Genomic DNA, 20,353 nt, shown 5'->3' with positions numbered 1-20,353 from the left:
GGCAGCGCGGGTCGTTGCTGCCGGGGAAGCACTGCGGCGGCTGTGGGGGTGGCTGGGGGCAGCTGTGCACGCAGCGGATGCCAGGGGGTGAGTACCACGAGACAGAGACACGAAGACACACTGCTGAATAAACACGGAGGACGAAATCCAATCCACTTACCTCGGGTCGGTACTTCCGGGGAAGCATCTTGGCGCGGGTGGCGCAGTCGGACAGCGGGGGTCCGTGCTGCCAGGGTAGCACGGCCGGGGGGTGGTCACCGGGGGCGGCGGCGGTGGTCGTGTGGGGGGCCTTGGGCAACGCGGGTCGGGGCTGCCCGGGTAGCATTGCGGCGTCGTGGCCGGAGGCAGGTACGTCGACGGCTGCCTCGTTGTAGGAGGCTGCGGGCACCGCGGGTCGGGGCTGCCTGGGTAGCAGCTGGGCTGTGGGGTGGTTGGCGGGGGTGTTGGCCGTGGGGCGCAACGCGGGTCGGGGCTGCCAGGGTAGCAGGCTGGCTGGGTGCTTGGCGGCGCGTACGTCGGCGGCGGCGGGCGCGGGCAGCGTGGGTCCTGGCTTCCCGGGAAACAGTTGGGCCGGGATGTCGTGGTCGGGGGTGGAGGAGGGCACCGCGGGTCCGGACTGCCCGGGTAGCAGTTGGGCCTGGAGGTAGTTGGCGGGGGTGGGGGTGGAGGCGGGCGCGTCGTCGGTCGCGGACAACGCGGGTCGGTGCTTCCCGGGAAGCACGGGGCAGACGTCGGCGGCGCAGGGGGCAGATAAGTAGCTGGCTCTCTCGTTGAAGGCGGCTGTGGAGGCCTCGGGCACCTGCAAGAAACAAAACGCCTGTGTGTAGACTGCCGTGCAACAATCCCCGCTTTCGTCTACTGCTGCTAAAAACCAGTTAACAGTCGTACCGTGGGTCTGGGCTCCCAGGGTAGCAGCTCGACGGTGTGGTGGGCTGTGGCTGCGGGCATCGCGGGTCCGGGCTGCCGGGATAGCAGTTCGGCCGCGAAGTGGTGGGAGGGGGTGGTGGTGGAGGCCTGGGAGTGGTCACCGGAGGTGGGCGCGGGCAGCGCGGGTCTGGACTTCCGGGGTAGCAGTTTGGCCGCGAAGTGGTGGGAGGGGGCGGCGGCGGCGGCCTGGGAGTAGTCACCGGGGGTGGACGCGGGCATCGTGGGTCGGGGCTCCCAGGGTAGCAGTTCGGCCTGGGGGTGGTTTGCGGCACCTGAGGGCAACGGGAGTCCGGACTACCCGGGTAGCAGTTCAGCTGGGTCGTCGTAGACGGCGGCAGGTACGTGGCAGGAGCGCGGGATGTTGGTGGCGGCTGCGGACACCTCGGGTCCGGGCTGCCGGGGTAGCAGCTCGGCCTGGGCGTGGTTGGCGGAGAGTATGGGGTCGGCGGAGGGCGCGGGCATCGGGGGTCTGGGCTACCCGGGTAGCAGTTGGGGCCTGGGGTCGTGGGAGGAGGCTGCGGACACCGAGGGTCAGGACTACCAGGGTAGCAGTTGGGCCTGGCCGTCGTGGTTGGCGGCGGTGGCTGCGGACACCTCGGGTCAGGACTTCCTGGATAACAGTTCGGCCTTGATGTGGTGGACGGCGGTGGCGGTGGAGGCGGCAGCCGGGTTGTAGGACGAGCACAGCGGGGGTCGGGGCTGCCCGGGTAACACGAGGGTGATGTCGTGGGGGCCGGGGGAAGGTATGTGGCTGGCTGCCTTGTTGACGGAGGCTGCGGAGGCCGTGGGCATCTGCAAAGCGAAATTCAGAGAAAGAAGGCGTAATTAGGTAATTGTAAACAACTTTCATCCTTTCTCATCAAGGGCCTCTATTAAGCTCTGCTAGGAACCGCTTCTTTCCTGTTACGCAAACTCCTGCAGCGTTCTGCCCAGCGAGTTTGCGTCACCAGTGCAGCACTGCAAAGGGTTCACCACGCGTTTCTCTGAAGTCTTGTCAGGTCGCTACTTGGCATTTTCGTATTCATTCGCTAGGTCTTTCCTGGTCGCGCTGTCGTACCTTGGGTCCGGGCTGCCCGGGTAGCAGGCCGGCGTGGTCGGTGGTGGAGGCGGCGCGTACGTCGTGGGCCTGGTGGTGCGTGGCGGCGGCGCGCAGCGAGGGTCCGGACTGCCGGGATAGCACGCCGGCGTCGACGGGGTGGTCGCGGGAGCGTAGGGGGTGGATGGAGGCCGGGGACAGCGAGGGTCCTGGCTTCCTGGGTAGCAGTTCGGCCTGGATGTCGTGGTGGTTGGCGGCGGCTGAGGACAACGGGGATCCGGACTGCCGGGGTAGCAGTTCGGCCTTGGAGGAGTCGTGGGGGGTGGGCGGCAACGTGGGTCGCTGCTGCCCGGGAAGCAAGGGGGCTGCGTGGACGGCACCGGTGGCAGGTACGTCGCCGGTTGCCTCGTTGATGGAGGCTGGGGCGGTCTGGGGCACCTGCAAGACGAACATCATTAGCATAATGGTCAATATTAGCGAACTAGTTATTGTTGGCTATGTAAACACCCAAGTGTTTCTCGTACCTCGGATCAGGGCTACCCGGATAGCAGCTTGTTGGTGTGGGGGTGGGAGGAGGTGGGCGCGGGCTGGTGGTCGGGGGTGGGCGAGGACAGCGCGGGTCAGGGCTGCCGGGGTAGCAGTTGGGTCTGGATGTAGTCGTGGGCACTGGCTGTGGACACCTCGGGTCAGGGCTGCCGGGGTAGCAGTTGGGTCTGGATGTGGTCGTGGGCACTGGCTGTGGGCACCTCGGGTCAGGGCTGCCGGGGTAGCAGTTGGGCTGTGCAGTTGTGGGCGGAGGCTGAGGACACCGCGGATCCGGATTTCCTGGGTAACAATTAGGTCTCGTTGTGGTCGGTGGGGGCGGCGGTGGGGGCCGTGTCGTCGGAGTGCTGCATCGGGGGTCCTGACTCCCCGGGTAGCAAGGGGAGGACGTCGGTGGAGGTGGAGGTAAGTACGTGGCCGGTTGTCTCGTCGAGGGTGGCTGTGGAGGCCGCGGGCATCTGAAACAGATACAATGTTAGTTTGCATAATTTGAAAATTAACACCAAGGCCAGAAACTCGCATAATCTGAAACAAACTTAATCAGTACCTTGGGTCTGGGCTGCCGGGATAGCAACTAGACTGCGTCGGCCTAGGCGTGGTCGTTGGGGGCGGCCGCGGGCATCGTGGGTCAGGGCTGCCGGGATAGCAGTTGGGCCGCGCGGGGGTGGTGGGCGGAGGCGTCGGGCGTGGAGCCGGGGTGCAGCGGGGATCGGAACTACCAGGGAAGCAGGCAGGCGTCGTCGGAGTGGTTGCCGGCGCGTAAGGAGTGGTCTGCGGACGCGGGCAGCGCGGGTCGGGGCTCCCAGGGTAGCAGTTCGGCCTCGGCGTCGTACTCGGCGGTGGCTGCGGGCAGCGCGGGTCGGGGCTGCCGGGGTAGCAGCTCGGCCTGGGGGTGGTTTGCGGCACCTGAGGGCAACGGGGGTCCGGACTACCCGGGTAGCAGGTCAGCTGGGTCGTCGTAGACGGTGGCAGGTACGTTGCAGGAGCGCGGGATGTTGGTGGCGGCTGCGGACACCTTGGGTCCGGGCTGCCGGGGTAGCAGCTCGGCCTGGGCGTGGTTGGCGGTGGTGTGGGCCGCGGCGGTGGCGCGCAGCGAGGGTCGGAGCTGCCAGGGAAGCACGCCGGCGTTGTGGGGGTAGTGGCTGGCGGGTACGGGGTGGACGGAGGGCGGGGGCAGCGGGGGTCTTGGCTGCCGGGGAAGCAGTTGGGCCGGGCAGGCGTCGGCGGAGGCTGGGGACATCTTGGATCAGGACTGCCTGGATAACAATTCGGCCTGGATGTCGTAGTTGGTGGAGAAGGTTGAGGACACCTAGGGTCAGGGCTGCCTGGATAACAGTTCGGTCTTGAGGTTGTAGTTGGTGGAGGAGGCTGAGGACATCTTGGGTCAGGGCTGCCAGGATAACAATTAGGCCTGGAGGTCGTTGTTGGTGGGGGAGGCTGAGGACACCTAGGGTCAGGGCTGCCCGGGTAACAATTCGGCCTCGGAGTCGTTGACGGCGAGCAGCGAGGGTCCTGGCTGCCTGGGAAGCACTGGGCTGTGGTGACTGGCGGAAGGTAGGGCACTGGTTCTTTTGGAGGACCTGGAGGTCTCGGGCATCGGGGGTCGGGGCTGCCTGGATAACAGGCTGGCGTGGTCGGTGGTGGCGGTGGCGCGTAGGTCGGGGGCCTGGTGGTGCGCGGCGGCGGCGCGCACCGAGGGTCCGGGCTGCCCGGGTAGCAGGCTGGCGTGGACGGGGTGCTAGGCGGGGCGTAGGGCGTGCTTGGGGGCCGCGGGCAGCGCGGGTCCTGGCTGCCTGGATAGCAGTTCGGCCGCGGGGTTGTGCTTGGTGGGGGCTGCGGGCACCTTGGGTCGGGGCTGCCGGGGTAGCAGCTTGGTCTGGCGGTGGTTGGCGGCGGTGGTTGCCTTGTCGCCGGAGGGCAGCGGGGATCGGTACTGCCAAAGAAGCACGCCGGCGTCGCGGGGGTGGTCGCCGGGGCGTAGGGGGTCGAAGGTGGGCGCGGGCAGCGGGGATCCTGGTTTCCTGGATAGCAGTTTGGCCTGGGTGTCGAGGTTGGAGGTGGAGGCGGTGGACAACGAGGATCTGTACTGCCAGGATAGCAGTTCGGCCTCGATGTAGTGGTTGGTGGAGGCTGTGGACAACGAGGGTCCGGACTGCCAGGATAGCAGTTGGGCCTCGATGTCGTGGTTGGTGGTGGAGGCTGTGGACAGCGTGGATCTGGACTGCCAGGATAGCAGTTCGGCCTCGATGTCGTGGGCGGTGGTGGCGGTGGAGGTCGTGTAGGAGGTGCCGGACAACGTGGGTTCGTGCTGCCCGGGAAACAAGGTGGAGTTGTCGGCTCCGGCGGCAGGTATGTCGCTGGCTGCCTCGTTGAAGGAGGCTGCGGTGGCCTTGGGCACCTGAAAGACAGATTGCCTCATTTATTCAAGTGTCTGAAAACAATTTCATGTCGGAAAAAAAATCAGTGGCGTCGGACACGTAAGTTAGACAGGCCCCGAGAGGAAGGGACTTACTTAGGGTCAGGGCTTCCAGGATAGCAGCTAGACGGCGTGGTTGTAGGCGGCGGGCGGGGGCAGCGAGGGTCGGGGCTGCCGGGGTAGCAGTTCGGCCTGGCGGGAGTGGTAGGCGGTGGCTGCGGGCAGCGCGGGTCTGGGCTTCCAGGGTAGCAGTTTGGCCTCGCTGTCGTACTTGGCGGTGGCTGCGGGCAGCGCGGGTCGGGGCTGCCGGGGTAGCAGTTTGGCCTCGCTGTCGTACTTGGCGGTGGCTGCGGGCAGCGCGGGTCGGGGCTGCCGGGGTAGCAGTTTGGCCGCGAAGTGGTGGGAGGGGGCGGCGGCGGTGGCCTGGGAGTAGTCACCGGCGGTGGACGCGGGCATCGCGGGTCGGGGCTCCCAGGGTAGCAGTTCGGCCTCGCCGTCGTACTCGGTGGTGGCTGCGGGCAGCGCGGGTCGGGGCTGCCGGGGTAGCAGCTCGGCCTGGGGGTGGTTTGCGGCACCTGAGGGCAACGGGGGTCCGGACTACCCGGGTAGCAGCTCAGCTGGGTCGTCGTAGACGGCGGCAGGTACGTGGCAGGAGCGCGGGATGTTGGTGGCGGCTGCGGACACCTCGGGTCCGGGCTGCCGGGGTAGCAGCTCGGCCTGGGCGTGGTTGGCGGAGAGTAGGTCGTCGGTGGCGGGCGCGGGCATCGGGGGTCTGGGCTACCCGGGTAGCAGTTGGGGCCTGGGGTGGTGGGAGGAGGCTGCGGACACCGAGGGTCAGGACTACCAGGGTAGCAGTTGGGCCTGGCCGTCGTCGTTGGCGGCGGTGGCTGCGGACACCTCGGGTCTTGGCTTCCAGGGTAACAGTTTGGCCTAGCCGTCGTGGTTGGCGGTGGAGGCTGCGGGCATCTAGGATCTGGGCTACCAGGGTAGCAGTTGGGCCTTGCGGTCGTGCTCGGGGTCGGTGGTGGCCTCGGACACCGCGGGTCCGGACTGCCCGGATAGCAGTTTGGCCGCGATGTGGTGCTCGGTGGTGGCTGAGGGCAGCGTGGGTCAGGACTTCCGGGGTAACAGGCTGTGGTCGTCTCGGGAGGCAGGTAGGTTGCTGGCTCTCGCCGTGGGCCTGGAGGCCTGGGGCACCTAATCGGAGAACGATTGTTGGTTTTATCGTGATTTAAATACTTCGAAAACTAAAATAAAACAATTTGCAGGTACTCCGACACGTAGGCCTCTAACCCTCCACTGTTTGAGTCGTTACCTGGGATCGGGGCTGCCCGGGTAGCAGGCCGGGGACGTGGGCTGCGGGGGTGGCGCGTATGTCGTGGGCCTCGGTGTGCGGGGTGGCGGCGGTGCACAACGGGGGTCCTGGCTGCCCGGGAAGCAGGCTGGCTGCGCTGGCGGGGTGGGCGGCGGGTAGGGCGTCTCCGTCCTGGGTCCTGGCGGTCCTGTCGGTCCGGGCCGCGGGCACCGAGGGTCGTCGTTGCCCGGGAAGCAGTTTGGCTTCGGCGCGGGGCTGGCGGGCGGCGGTGGGCAGCGAGGGTCCCGGTTTCCTGGTTTTAATTTTAGCTTTAAGATTTTGCCTTTCTTTTGCGTTTTGAGTTTACTTTCCGCTTTGTGTGCAAGTGTTACCTGGGTAGCAGTTAGGCGGCGCGAGGCTCGGCGGGGCCGCCGTGGGTGGTGGCGGTGAGGGCGGGCACCGCGGGTCCCTGTTCCCAGGGTAGCAGTTGAGCGGCGCGGGCGGGGGCGGTGGGGGCCTCGACGTCGTCGTTGGGGCCTGCGGACACCGCGGGTCGGGGCTGCCAGGGTAGCAGGACGGTGGCGGCCGTGTCGGCTGTGGGGGCGGCGGCGGTGGCGGGCATCTGGGGTCCGGGCTACCTGGGTAGCAGTTGAGGTTGGACGACGGCGGCGGCGGTGGCGGCGGCGGTTCTGTCGTAACCGGACGCTGCGGGGGCAGCCGCGGGCAGCGAGGGTCGTTGCTGCCGGGGTAGCAGTTGGGCCTGGCCGGCGGAGGCGGCGGCGGAGGGCAGCGGGGGTCGTCGCTACCGGGGTAGCAGTTGGGGGGCGCGACTGGGCGCACTGTCGTAGGGGCCGGGGGCGGCGCCTGGGGGCAGCGGGGGTCCGGGCTGCCGGGGTAGCAGGACGGTGGCGGTGCGGGGCTGGAGGCCGGGGGTAGCCGCGGGGCTGGCACGGGCGGCGGCCCCGTGGACGCGCCCCCGCATCGCCCAGCGCACGCACCGTTGCACACCTGCGGCGGAAATGTATCGATAGACCAACAATGGGAATTCGTTATTCGCATCGGCCTCAAAACCAACAGAAAAGCTCACCTCGATGTTGCACGTGAGGAAGACCTGCACCTTGTCGGGGAACTTGAAGGCCTTCAGGGTGTTATACGCGATGATGTTGGCGCCAGAGTCGCCCGTCTCCGTCGTCTTCTTCCAGTCATCGATCAACTTCTTCTTCCTGGAAGCACACACCGCGAAATTGGCTCCCACTGTACACTGTACACACTGCGCGAACAGCCGGGCATTGGGCCAGAAGATCGGACTCCAACCTGGGGCAGCCCTCGTTGTCGGTGAGCTGCAGCTTGTGGGTGTCCCTGGCCTCGTAGTCCTCCTGGTCGAAGGCCCAGCAGTCCCGCACGCGCACATCGAACTGCTCGCTCGGGGCGCGTAGGTACACCAGGATGGACAGCGGCTCGCCTATCTTGATGACGTCCTCCAGGGGCTGCGTCTGTGGCGCACAAAAAGATTTTCTCAATTTCTTTAAGAATTTGAACACACACCACAGGCCTGACGCATGATGACTCACGTTGGGGAACATGCCGCGTCGGATGTCCATCCAGCAGTCGACCGAGCCCGAGGACACGGGCACGGACACCACCTCCAGCATGTCCACGACGAACGGCTTGAAGGCGATGGTCTTCTCGTTGGCGTCCGGGGCGGCGCAAGACACCTTGCGTGCCACGTCCCATATTTCCTGCAAGGCGCCGCTATTTTAAACAAACTGTTCTTTTTCCGCGGCGTGACGTGGATGTCGGGTGCGCACCTGCACGGTGTCGTCCGTCTGGATGACGAGCACGTTCTCGATGCGGCCGCCGCAGCCGGCGCCGGGCTGGCTGCAGGCCGCCGTGCTGGGCCGGGAGCCGCAGCCACGGAGCGGCACGTTGAACTGGAAGGATCGGCGGCCCGCCCCGGCGGACACGAATCTGAGGGAGAGGGAGAGTTCATCATCTTATCAACCTTTTTCATTTCTCCTTTTCTTTCTCTTTTTCCACCGCTCGAGCGTTACTGTCCGCGTCACCGTCCTGGGGGAATGGAGGGCTCCGCGCCGCTGCCGCCCCGACGACCACCGCGTCACACACGGGGACGCGGCGACGCAACGACGCAGGACACAGGTGGTGGCCTGGCCGGTGTGGCGATGCCCCCTCCCTGTCCCCTGCCACTGCCCGCCGCCCCAGACTGCTCCAGACCCTCAGGAATCCAACAGACGGCAGCTCTGCGCGCTCTGTGCCGCCTTGCCGCGCTAGGCTCCCACAAGGGATCCAATTTCCTCCCAACGATCCCTGAAGAAATCACATCCATTTGTCGCAGGCCTCGCCTCCCCGGCGGGCCGCGCTGGGCCCTGGCCGAGGCCCTGGCCAGCTTAGAGGCCTCCAGGTGCTCCATGATTTCATGCAACATCGCGCAACATCGCCGGCGGACCTGGCGAATCGAGGCGAGTTTTACAGCCTCGCCGATAACTGCCTCCATAAACGGACACGTGTTCGGGGAGTCAAGAGGGGTCTCGGAGAAACAGAGACGTCAACTAACAATTGAACCACAACTTGTACAGAGCAGAAAATTGTACTCTAACACAGGGCTGGGTTCTCAAGCAGAAAAAAAAATTGGTGGAAACGAACCCGTCAGGTTCAGAACGCTATCCACTCGGCGATACCACGACGCGTTGATTTCGGACGGGGTGTCTATGACTGGCGTGAGGTAATGAAGGTGGGGAGGTGGGGTCCCGGGGGGGTGGCTGCGAAGAGGGCGGGGTGGGGTGGGGGACACGTCCCGGGAGGTGTCGTGTTGGTAGCTGGTGGTGCGCGCCTCTCCAGTGCCCCCCACCCCCATCCCCCTTCCCGATACATGGCCAGCCATGCAGCCAATTATGCTGCCCCTCCCGAGGGTGCGTTTCAGCGGCCCTTCCTCCCCTCCGTCTTCATGGTCTTCATGGAGCGAAGGCTCATTCTGCAATTTTCAGTGTACGCCGCCCTCGGGACTCGGCGCCACTCTCCACAGGGTGCTCCAGATACAATGCGCGCCCGGCTGTCAGTCGCGGTGCCTACCGCTCGCTGCCGCCTGCCCCGGAGCGGCGGGGGTGAGAGGGAGAGAGAGACTGATCCACCCTGCAACAGTGCGGCAAAGGCAACAGGCATGCAGGTCCACTTCTGGACACAGAAGCAGTGGCGCTTGCCGCTTCGGCGGGCCAGCTCCCCAAATTAAGAAGGGACAAAAGACGGTAGCGCGCTCATTAGAAATGCGCGTTGCGTAGCCTGCGTAGCCTGCGTAGCCTAGCAGCGAGGCGCAGTCCTCGTCTCTCCCTCTCCCCCCTCTCTCTCCCTCTCTGTCGGCCTTGGCGATGTCGCCGTCCTCTGCCTGCCTCCGGCCGGGAGGGCGGGACAATTTATTTGTGAACGTGGAACACAGTCATTGTCCTGATGAAGGTCCGTGGATCATGGGCGTGGCCCGCGGCCGAGTTAGCCCGCCAAATTTATCGCAGTGCCTCATGGACCATCAAGGACCTCGACTCCATAAGGACTCCGTAAGGACTCCGCCCCTGCCACGCACCTGCAGGCGGGGTCGTCGTAGTAGCCCTTGCTGTACACGACGCCGGCGAAGTCGTCCTGGAACTCGAGGGTGACGCCGATGCCCGCGCTGCTGCAGTCCACGTCGAGGCGCGTGATGTGGGTGTGCCCGGCGCCTTGGTCCTGCAGGTCCTGCAGCTCGCGGCCGGAGTCCTGGAGCTCGGCCTGCCGCTGGCGCAGCGACCGGATGTCGCCGGAGCCCAGGGTCTGCAAGGTCTCGTCGTCGTTGGGGTTCACCACGCTGACGATGGCCCTGGCGCGGCCGCCGTTTCCGCCGCTGGGAGGTCCGCGTCGACCGCCGGCGCGCACGCGGATGAAGGACCTCGGCGACAGGGTCGTGGTCGTGGTGGTCGTGGAGGCCGGCGTCGTGGAGTCCACGGTCTCCGCGGCGGACGGGCCCGTGTCCAGCTGCAAGCGGCGTGCTCGCGGCGCGGTGCGCGAGCCGAAGGCGGCCGTCTCCGCCACCTCGGCGTCCAGGAGGTCATTGTCGCCGTCGGCGTTCGCGGCGAAGTAGTCCTGGGGCGCCACGTGCGCAGCCAGCAGCACCTGTGGCAGAGGGTTGGGGGTAAGAACGCGCTGTGGGGGAAGGCAGCACACTGGTCGAACATAGACTTAACGACGAGAGTTACAACTGCGAGGAGAATTTTCCTCATAACGAGGCCGTGTCGACTGGGGCAGGACGGAGCGGCCTACGCCTGCCGAGTAGGCCACCCTTCCGACATCACAGCGGCACCCCGCCAGGCCCGCGGTGGCCTGCGAGAGCTGGTACGGACGCCCCGCCCCCCAGGCACGCCCGGGCACGCCGTCTACACCGCGTTCAAGGCCGTCGGAGCGTCCCCACTGAGGTTCCCGCGCTGCTCATGTCACGCCGTCGTGCGAATAGCGCGTCAAACACGGCGCGTGATGACAGGCCAGTCAAGTGGACGTCTTTGACAGCGGCGACAGCGGCGACAGCAGCGCCGGGACTCGTCGACACGTCGGCGAGCTAGACAGAGACAGCCAACGTCGGCCACGTCGGGGCGGTCCGGGTCGGGCAGGGCCAGCAGAAGGCTCTCCTTGATCTCCGCCAGCCCCCAGCCAGGGGGCCGATCCGCAAGGCCGCTTGCGGCGCTCCCTCTCCGTCGCACTCCTGGGGCGACCCGTAAGCGTGCGAGAGAGACAGTAGGGAGAGAGACTCCCCGGAATCGCTCGGCAGACGCCCCTGGGCGCCTAATTAAGTGATCTCTATCCGGCGTCTGGGATCTCTTTGGGGAGGCCGGGTGTTGGGTGCCGCCCCGCCCCGCCCCGCCCCGCCCCGCGGACGGGCGGCCAGGAGCCGGTTATTAGATAGGGCCACGAGGAGGCCGCGGCGGCGGGGCGGCGGGCCGGGCGTGCGGCGTGGGCGAAGACAGATTCATAAAAAAATAAAATGAAAATCCCTCAGAGGGAATTCAGAGGCGAGCGGCCCCGCGCCGGTGGCGGTTCGGAGCGCGGTGAGGCGGCACGCGGGGTAACAAACTCCGAGATTCCCGTGAACACTGATAACTTGGTTATGGGGGATTTATGAGTGGTTCCGGTTATACTGATTATTGGTGATTATGATGATTATTGGTAATAATTAGGGATGATTAAAGATTATTCGGATGGGCACTGCGTCCAATCTCAAGACCCTACTCTACTGTTTCATGCTCTGCCTCCGGAACGCCTTGACCATACACTTAGTTTCGGCACACCGCCCTCACAAAGTTGTCAAAATGTCGGAAAATCCAGTGCCGCTAACTCTTGCGCTAGATTCTGTAGGGTAGGTCCGTTGCCCTACCGGCAGATCTGCATACCGCCATAAAAACTCTTCTTCACCCCGCCCGCCGCCACTCCCCCTCGCAACACCCACCCACCCGTTGCAGCCCCCCACTTCCGACTGACATACCGCGCATCCCCCCTCTCTTTTTTTTCCAGAACCTTTCCTGTTTGCTCGGAGTGATTGGCGGATCCCAAAAATATTTACCCTGTCTGCCCTGGCCGGCTTGCCCTTGCCCGGCTTGCCCTTGCCCGTCCCATACCCGCCCACCCCCGCCGCCAGGGCTTTACTTGCAGAGGGCGGTGGGCCGGCCGGGCCGCTTGGCGCGCGTGAAAATGGCGGGAAAATGCGCTCGGGCTGTCGCCACCGCACTGGGATTTAAAACCCACCCTCCTACACACAGACACACATACACACATACACACCCAGCCACACACACATATACACAAACTTACTCACACGTTCCGTCGACAAGGTGGGTGTTGGGGATTTGGCGTGTGACTGGCCTTTTCCTGTCTTATTACGGCTCGGCTCGGCGCGGCTCGGCGCGGCTCGGCGCGGCTCTCCAGGGGGATGAAAGTCAAGGCCGGCTTGGCGTGGCGTGGAGGCCGCACTCCAAAGTGGGGCGTGCTGTCGCGGCTGTCGCCTTTATTTACGACACTAATACGCGCGAGATGAAGTCAGCAGCCCTTTTCCCCGCACTGGCCGGCCGGCCCGGCGGGCTGAACGGACGGGCCGTCAACACGGACGCCGCTTCGGCCCCATTCGACCGCGCGGCCACACGCGGAGATAATTCATACGTATACCGCCAGCGTCGCCTCTCTCTCCCACATGTCTGTCTATCTTTAGAGGCACGAGGAGGAGCCCAAGACGTTTCAGGAGACATTGAAACGGGCCGCGTTTTTACGGTGCGCCCCCATTGTCGTCTTGTTATCGTTGGCGACTCGGTTGGCGACGACGGGGCGAACGGACTGACTCCGAAGGGTCGTTTTCATCGCTCTGTCTCTCTCGCGCCTGCACGTAACGGCCCACGAGTGCGAGAGAGACAGAGCGACGAAACGACCCTTCGGATTGAGGCGGGAGGCACGGCCACTCAAGGCCGTCGCCTTCAATGGGCCCGTCGGGCTGCCGTCGGCCTGTCCTAGGAGGAAGGGGGCTGAGTGCTCCCGCGCCCTCTTTTGAACGCGGATACAACGAGGGATTCATAACACGTAATGGGGTTAAGACGAACGCCCCCGTACTCCCAATTCGGGGCATTGTGAGACTGGATACATCTGTGCTGGGTGGAGCACTACAAGGCGGCGGAGGGGAGGGGGAGGAAGCGGTGCAGGAGAATGAGACGGCGGCGTTGTGGGCCGCCCCCCAAGGTGGTGGCGCAGGCCTGCAGCCTCACTGCGAACATCGCTCTGTCTCACTCGCACCCCGACGGGGCGCCGCGTGAGTGCGAGGGAGACAGAGCGACGTTCGGGATGAGCCCGGCGAGCTGACATTTCGCCGGGGTTGTCTTGCCGGCCTGCCTGGCCTGCCCAAGCCGAGCGCGAAGGCCCTGGCCGTCTACAGAGTATGCAGCGTCTGCAGCAACCAGCAATCACCCTGTCTTTTTATTTATTAATATTCAGCCTTAATTTTTCGAGCGTTGCGTCACCGTGCATCCATCGCGAGAACCGCCCACAGCGCCTCCTCCAGAGCCTCCAGCGCCTCCAGCGTGGCGGTCCGCGTAACTGAGCCGCCACGGCACGGCACGGCGTGGCACGGCGAAGGCACGGCTCTCCGTCCGCCGACTGCCATTTCTCCTCGTCAAACAAATGGCCGAATGTCGGCGAAAGATTTTTCTGCCGCAAAACTTCCAAGTTTTTTCTCAGTTACTTTTCTTTTTCGTTCTTTTAGGAGCGGGCGGAAAACGCGCTCGCTGCTGCTGTCATCGTGGTGCGCGCACACTGCTGGGGCACGCTGGGCTTGCTGCTTGCCGGCGGTCTGTCTGACACGGATTACGTGGGGCACAGCAGGGCGGTGGTGTGCGTGCCGTGGCCCGCGGCGCCGAGGCGTGCCACGCCCTGCCACCCACCTGACATTCTGCGGCGAGGTGGTCGTCATGTTCGCACAGGTGTAAACGTCATTTCCAGTGGCGCGGCGGGGCGCGGCGGGGCGCGGCGGGCAAGGGGGTCACGGCCCGTGCCCGGCAAGAACAAGAACACACCTGTACCGCGCGCACCGCGCGAACCGTACCGCCGTGTCGGCCGCTGCTGTAGTTACAGCCACCGCGCTGCCCCTCCCCCCTCCCCCCACCCGACAATCTGCCAATAAAGATGAGCCGCGCGCGCGTCCACGTCGAGGTGCGCGTCGAGGTGCGCGTCGACCGGGAGCAATCGGAGAAAATGGCGCGGAAAAACGGCGTGGCGGCAGCGTCCACCACCTCCACCACCTCCACCAGCACGCGATTTGTCTCACATTACAGAAGCATTCGCGCCGTCCGGGCGGCCTCACCGCGCGCTGACCTTTCTCGGGCGTCGTCGGTGTGTGCATAGTGTAGAGTGCGCATGCACGGCGAGACTTTTGTGGCGCTCGACTGCGCCATTCTGGCCGAGGTGAGTGAGTGTGAGTGTGTGAGTGAGAGAGTCTTTATTGGGCTGCAGGCGGAATTGAAGACGGATTCACGCGAGTCATCGCTCCGCCTTGTCTCTCCCCGGGGTGGGATTTACCCCCCCTCCCCCTCTCCCCGGCACGCCCACCGCGCCGTCATGCCCGTTGCGCTCGATGGGAGTAAAAAGCCAACGGATCTCGTATCGCAAAAACGTGAAATGTTTGCCGCGCGACTAGGCAGGCAGGCAGGCAGGCAGGCAGGCAGGCAGGCAGGCGGGCGGGCTGGCAGGCAGGCAGGCAGGCAGGCAGGCAGGCAGGCAGGCAGGCAGGCAGGCAGGCAGGCAGGCAGGCAGGCAGGCAGGCAGGCAGGCAGGCAGGCAGGCGGGTGGGCGGGCGGGCAGGCAGGCAGGCAGGCGGGCGGGCAGGCAGGCAGGCGGGCGGGCGGGCGGGCCGGCGAGCGGGCCTGCGGTCGGTAGAGCCAGATAATGTCCTCGTTCTCTCACTGCCCCGACGATTAGAACGTTCTCATAGGACTCCGGCGCCGCCAGCGCCGCCAGCGCCGCCACGCGTCGAACGGTCGCAAAAGCTTGCGAAACGACACGCCGCGTGAGATAATCTGGCAGAAGAAAGTTATCCGCGTGCGTGTGACTTGTGTGAGTGTGTGTGCGTGTGGGTCGTGTTGATAATGCACCATAACGAGCCGAAGCCCGGCGCCGCTTCGGGTTTGCCTTTCAAATGGAGCGGAGAAGAGAGGTTAGTTATACATTCGGCCGTCTGCTCCACTCGCTTCATCATCGGGCCCTCGAGTCTCGAGGCGCCTTGAGTCAGACTCGGGCAAACGGTTTGCTGTGAATTAGGGATGAATCAAGTCGTGCATTTAGCGATGAGCCAACGGCGATAAGAAGAAGAGCGACTTGGCGGGTTATTCAAGGTTATTTGTCGTTTCGCGCCGAACACGGAACGCTTTCATAACGCTGCAGTGAGCCAGCGCGATCTCCACTGCGCCTGCCTTTTTCGTCCGGAGGGAAACAAAATTCTCGAACGAAGTGTCGTCGACCGCGTTGGCGAAGATGGGGAACAGACACACTGACCACTCGACTAACCCGATCTTGTATTGTCGCCGCTGCGAGTTTTTCGGGCCCTTCTTTTCACTTTTGTATGCGGCTAACTCGGCGGCGGCGGGTTGGTATTACATCCTGACCCCAGTTTGTCCAACTTGCGAGTTCGGCCGCGCCGAAGGCCGAAATACGACCGCTGTCCGTTTTGTATTTCCCGCCGGGGCAGCGCGGAAAACGATACTCTATTTCCGTTCTTGGCAAACTTTGGCCAATCCACTTGGCGCGGCGCGGTCCGACCGACATGACATATGCGGGGGCACGCCCTGGGCTGCCCTGGCCATGCCGCCTCCGACTGCTCCAGCAGCGCCGAATACGACACCGACAGTGTGGAAGTTTGAGACGCTATACGGCGTGCGTGCCCAGTGCACAGTGGGTCAGAAGACCGGTGGGGGAGGGATTGGGGGGGGGGGAGTGATCCTGCCGGTAAGCCGGCTCCCCGACAGACGATGAAGACACTCGGACGCACCAACACTGCGGCAGTTGGTGCGGCCGGTACCACCAACCTAATCGAAACAGCCGAATGAAACGCAAGCAAATCTCGCCCCGAGCGCCTCGGGCGCACTCGCATCGCCATCCTTGGACTGTTTGGCGCCCGGCGCGGCGCCGGAACTGCCGCGAAGGTTGGCAGCCGTGCGGAGGCCGATCGGCGCCCTTTGCATACAACTACAAATCTCGGACTGCAGTAACGCCGGTAGTGAATCATGATGGCATCTTCCGCTGTGGACGGCCAGGACGGCCAGGACGGCGTCCCCCCTCCCCTCCCCCCACCGCGCCCCCTGGGGAGACTGTCGCAGTCTGTCCTGTCCACACTCTGCATCTGGGATCCTCACTTGATTGCTTGCGTGACACAATGGGTCCGCCCCAGAACCCCAACGGGCGGGCGGACGGGCGGGCGGACACACAGACGGGACACTAGTGCCATACATTTGCCGGACCATATAACGCGGTCCGCGAGGGATACGATCCTCTAAAGGAAGCGAGACGGCCGGGCGGCTGTGCGTCGGAGGCTGGGCGCTCCGCTCCGCCGCGCTGCAGGTGGTGGTTAAGTACCCGTTTAACGAGTACGGCTCGCGCCTCGGCCTGATGATGCATTCTCCACGGCCCTCTCCACCTCGTCCTTTCCGGTCCGGGAGGTCAAGACCGTGGCGACCGCTGGCTGCCTGGCTGGCTGCCCGCCTGGCTGGCTGCCTGCCTGGCTGCCTGGCTGCCTGCCTGGCTGCGTGCCCCGCCGCCAGTGAATGACTCCGAGCTCGCGTGCGGCGGTGCGGCGCCCGCCCATTCATTCCCGATGTTGCAGTCCGTGTGCGCAGTCATCGGCTCGTAAATTCGAATCCTTGGCAATCTTGTTATACTTTCCATTTCATTTTTATTCCTCATTTTTTATGTGTGGAGTCATTCCCGCAAAACAAATCTGTTACAATTATTTTTTTTCCGGTCACAGCCCCTTTTTTACACCTTTTTTACGCGCCACGTTCTCGGAAGTGGCGCGTGAAATGATGAAAAAAAATTCACGTGTATCGCATACATTCTCGAAATTCTCGAAAGTCGTTTGCAAAAGGAATTTCGAGAAAGCTCGCGCCGGTCCCTCTCTCTGACCCTTTAATCTTCCTCTTTTTCACACTCTCACACACTCACACACACCCACTGTCTTACTCAGCGAACGCGCACACATACACACACACACGCACACACTCGGACAAAATGAAGCATTACGCGGGCCAGCGAGAGGGAGAGAGAGAGAAAGGGGGTGAGAGGGCGCGACGCTCTAGCCGACAATTAAACTGTCTCCGGAAAGCTCGCCGCCCCGCCGCCTGTTGGCTTGCCTTTTGGCCGCCTTTTGGCGGGGGTGCGCGCGGTGCTCGCGCCTCGCACTTCCGCGGACGCGGCGCCCTTGGCGGCCTTGCCCGGGCGGCTGCTGGCGCTGTCTCTCTCGCACCCACGGGGTGGCCCGTACACGGGTGCGCGAAAGACAGAGAAAGAGAGACCTCCCTCTCGGTCTGCAGCCCTTGGCGCGCCTCGGCGACCAGGACAGTGCTGCTCGACGAGGGCAAGAACGAGGACAAAAGACTGCTGCAGCACCATTCCAGCGCCGCGTCCTCCGCCTACACTAGAAAAAAAAGAAGGAAAAAAGAAAGGAAAAAGCGCACAAAGAAGACCCCGACGATTCTCCCTCTTCAGGTGGGCAATTCGCCCTGCCGCGCCGCATTGTTGGTTCAATGACCAATTTTACCGTGATTTTCCCCACCTGCCGCGCCGCCACGGCCTCCCTCACATGGCGGTTCCCGCGACACGCTTTGCCGTACTCTGCGCGAGAGGGTTCGTAACTTAGCGCGGCTTGTCCGGGCTCGCCGCCGGGCTTGGCGCCCCGCCCACCTTGTTTGAATTTTTAAGTCCCCGCAGGCCGCAGGGCCGCAGGGTAGAGGCTCACTGGCTGGTCTGCCAGCCGGGCGGGGGGGGCGCGCGGTGTGATAGGGCTGCTCGGATTACCGCGCGGTCCCGCCTGGTCCCGCCGGATTCAACCAAAACAGCAGCGCGGCAAAAATCCGGGGCCCCTCGCTCCCGTCCCCACGCCGTCCTGCTGGACGTGGACGATCCGACAGGCATTAGTGGAGTCTGGGTTGCTCTTTCGCGCGTCTGGATGCTCCTCCTACGGTGTAACCGCGCAACACGTGCTCGCATGCGATAAATTACGCTGAGTTCTCAACGACAATGGGCGTCAAATTTAAGTGGCAGGAGGAGGGGAGCGCCTGGCGGGTAGGCACGCCCGCAGACACGGGTGTTGCAGGGTTGCCTACCCGCCGGATGGCGGGCGCTAACTGGGGCGGCCCGGCGGCCCTGCCAGTGTATACGCGTTGATACGCGTCACTGGCGGCGACCGCACTACCCCACCCCTTTCCCCCCTCTCCCGGCGATTTCAGAGCAAATCAAACAGCGCCACAGCGGGCTGCTGTGCGTATCAAGTGCATGCATAAACCATTTCTCTGTCTGTCTGTCTGTCTGTCTGTCCGTCTGTCTGTCCGTCCGTCTGTGTCTGCGCGTCGCCTTGCACCATGCTTTAGGCCGTGGCCCCACATACGATCGGCAAATTATTTTTTGATAGCATCTCTTTCTATATTCGGCACGTCGCGCGCAAACGGGACTCCGCCGGCGTTGGCGGTGTCCGTGGTCAGATTGCCGGATTTATAGCGACATGGAAATCCCAATCCCTACGCTTCCCGCCTTCCATTTTAAAGCAGGTATGATGGAAGGCGCTGTCTGGGTGGGGCAGGGCGGGGTGGGGCGGGGTAGGTGATGCTCTACCCGCTAAGCCTAGACTAAACCCGGCTACGCCTAAACTTGGCACCGTAAGCCCGGCCAGCCCGGCCAGCCCGGCCGTCAAGTGCAGCGGCCAGCACAAGGACTAGCAGACCAACACCGCGGGCGCTTTGCTGCGGCGGCGGTACACGCCGCCCTGTCTCTGCCGGCCAGCCCCGGACAGTATCCCACCCCACGAGTGCGACAGAGACAGAGCGACGAAACGCTCTGTGAAATCAGTCTGCTGATACCCAGCGGCGCTATCTCTCTCTCTCTCTCTCTCTCTCTCTCTCTCTCTCTCTCTCTCTCTGACGCACTCATGTCGCTCAGCAGGGAGGTGCGACGGAGACAGCGCGACGGAACACGCTGCTGCGCCGAACCAGCCAGCCGTCCAGCCAGCCGGCGCACGCGCGTCGGCGACAAGGAGAGTAAAGTTTGGACCGGAGAAAAGTTGTGGAGGCCTGGTCCGCGGCTGTGTGCCGAGGCCGTGCCCGGGCCGTCCCTTTCCGGCTCAACGCGCCGTGAGGCGTGAGGCCGTGAGACGCCGCCGGCACGCGGGGTACGCGGGCACACCGTATCTGCCCCCGCTCGCCGCGCCACCGCCGACGCTTGCGTCGTTCCTGCCCACTCGGCCACCACGGACCTCCCCCTGTTTTTACGGCGGCAGAGAATTAATTTTAAAATAAGTGCCGCGCGCCGCCGGGGAGGCTTGAACCCACAACCCTGCGCGCCGTGCGCCCGGCCGCCCGGCCGCCCTGCGCAGCACCACTGTCTTAACGGCTCATCTTCACAGCTCGCGGGCGGCAGGGCCGAGAGTCGTCGCTCCGTGTCTCTCGCACTCATGGGGCGTCCCCTGCAAGTGCGAGAGAGACAGAGCGACGAAAACGACTCTCGGAATCAGTCTGTGGGGCACTGTAAGGCGAGGAACGAGCTGAGTAGGGAATCCGGCATGCAGCCGCGCGCCCGGATTTATGGGGGCCTTCCCCCGGACAGCGCGCTGTCTCTCTCGCACCGCTCAGGCCCCACGCAGCGCGCCATGAGTGCGAGAGAGACGGCGGTCTGCGGGGCGCAGAGGACGGCGGCGTCGGCCCGAAACTCGGCACGCCCGGACCATCAGCATCCAGCAGCTCTCGCGACCACGCTCAGTGTCATAGGTCGTGGCTCCGGCGGCGCGCTACGCTCAGTGTCGGCGGGGCGGGGCGGCCCTGTCACCGCGGAGCCATGGCGGGGCGGCGGGGCCCAGGAGGCGTGCTAGCGTTATTGACGCCGGGGAAAGTGTAAATTCTAGCCTGACGCTTATACTCATGACGTAAGGCGTAAAGTCTGGCGGTGGCGGTTCGTCAGCCGCGCGCCGCCGCCGTGGTCGTCTGCCTCCGCACGCAGATGACGCTGTCCGTCATCGTGCCCCGCAGTCAGGCGCCGCGGTGCCGCCGTTATCCCCGTCGCCATCTACAGGCCGATCGGTGTCGTCAGCCCCAGGGCCCCATGCACACTTATTCTATTGTTTTTCCAATCACAGCGGAAAACAGCGAGACGCCGGTGGAGATAGAGCCACTGAGCGGCGCGCGCTGTGCGACGATTTGCTCGCCACGCAAGAACCTTCTTTTTGCCGGCGTTTTGATAGGGCACGGGTCTTTTAGTGTGATAAGGATCCAGGCAGGCGGGCAACTGGGGCGCTAACCAACCTTCGCGCGCAACACCTCGACCGGCCGGCCAGCCGGCTGTCTTGCTCAAAAGAAAATCGACAGCGAAAGTAAAAGTG

The 20,353-nt window shown here is 64.5% G+C and overlaps 1 protein-coding gene across 1 annotated transcript; it reads right to left on the bottom strand.

The window, feature by feature from the left end:
- Window positions 1–156: 156 nt before the first annotated feature.
- LOC117647407 (mucin-2) lies at window positions 157–10,475 on the bottom strand. The gene is made up of 12 exons (XM_034389134.1): window positions 10,452–10,475; window positions 9,806–10,368; window positions 8,025–8,184; window positions 7,788–7,955; window positions 7,531–7,709; window positions 7,304–7,439; window positions 6,855–7,224; window positions 6,238–6,529; window positions 5,019–6,119; window positions 3,522–4,904; window positions 889–1,719; window positions 157–799 (listed from the first exon to the last, which is right to left on the bottom strand). The coding sequence occupies exons 1-12, from the start codon at window positions 10,473–10,475 to the stop codon at window positions 157–159; spliced, it is 5,850 nt and encodes a 1,949-aa protein (XP_034245025.1).
- Between the last annotated feature and the right edge of the window lie 9,878 nt (window positions 10,476–20,353).

The sequence above is a fragment of the Thrips palmi genome, unplaced genomic scaffold (genome assembly GCF_012932325.1).
Source record: "Thrips palmi isolate BJ-2018 unplaced genomic scaffold, TpBJ-2018v1 HiC_scaffold_2, whole genome shotgun sequence".
In the NCBI taxonomy this organism is placed as follows: domain Eukaryota; kingdom Metazoa; phylum Arthropoda; class Insecta; order Thysanoptera; family Thripidae; genus Thrips; species Thrips palmi.
Note: the sequence above shows the minus strand (reverse complement) of the source record. Positions and strands in the feature narration are given on the sequence as shown.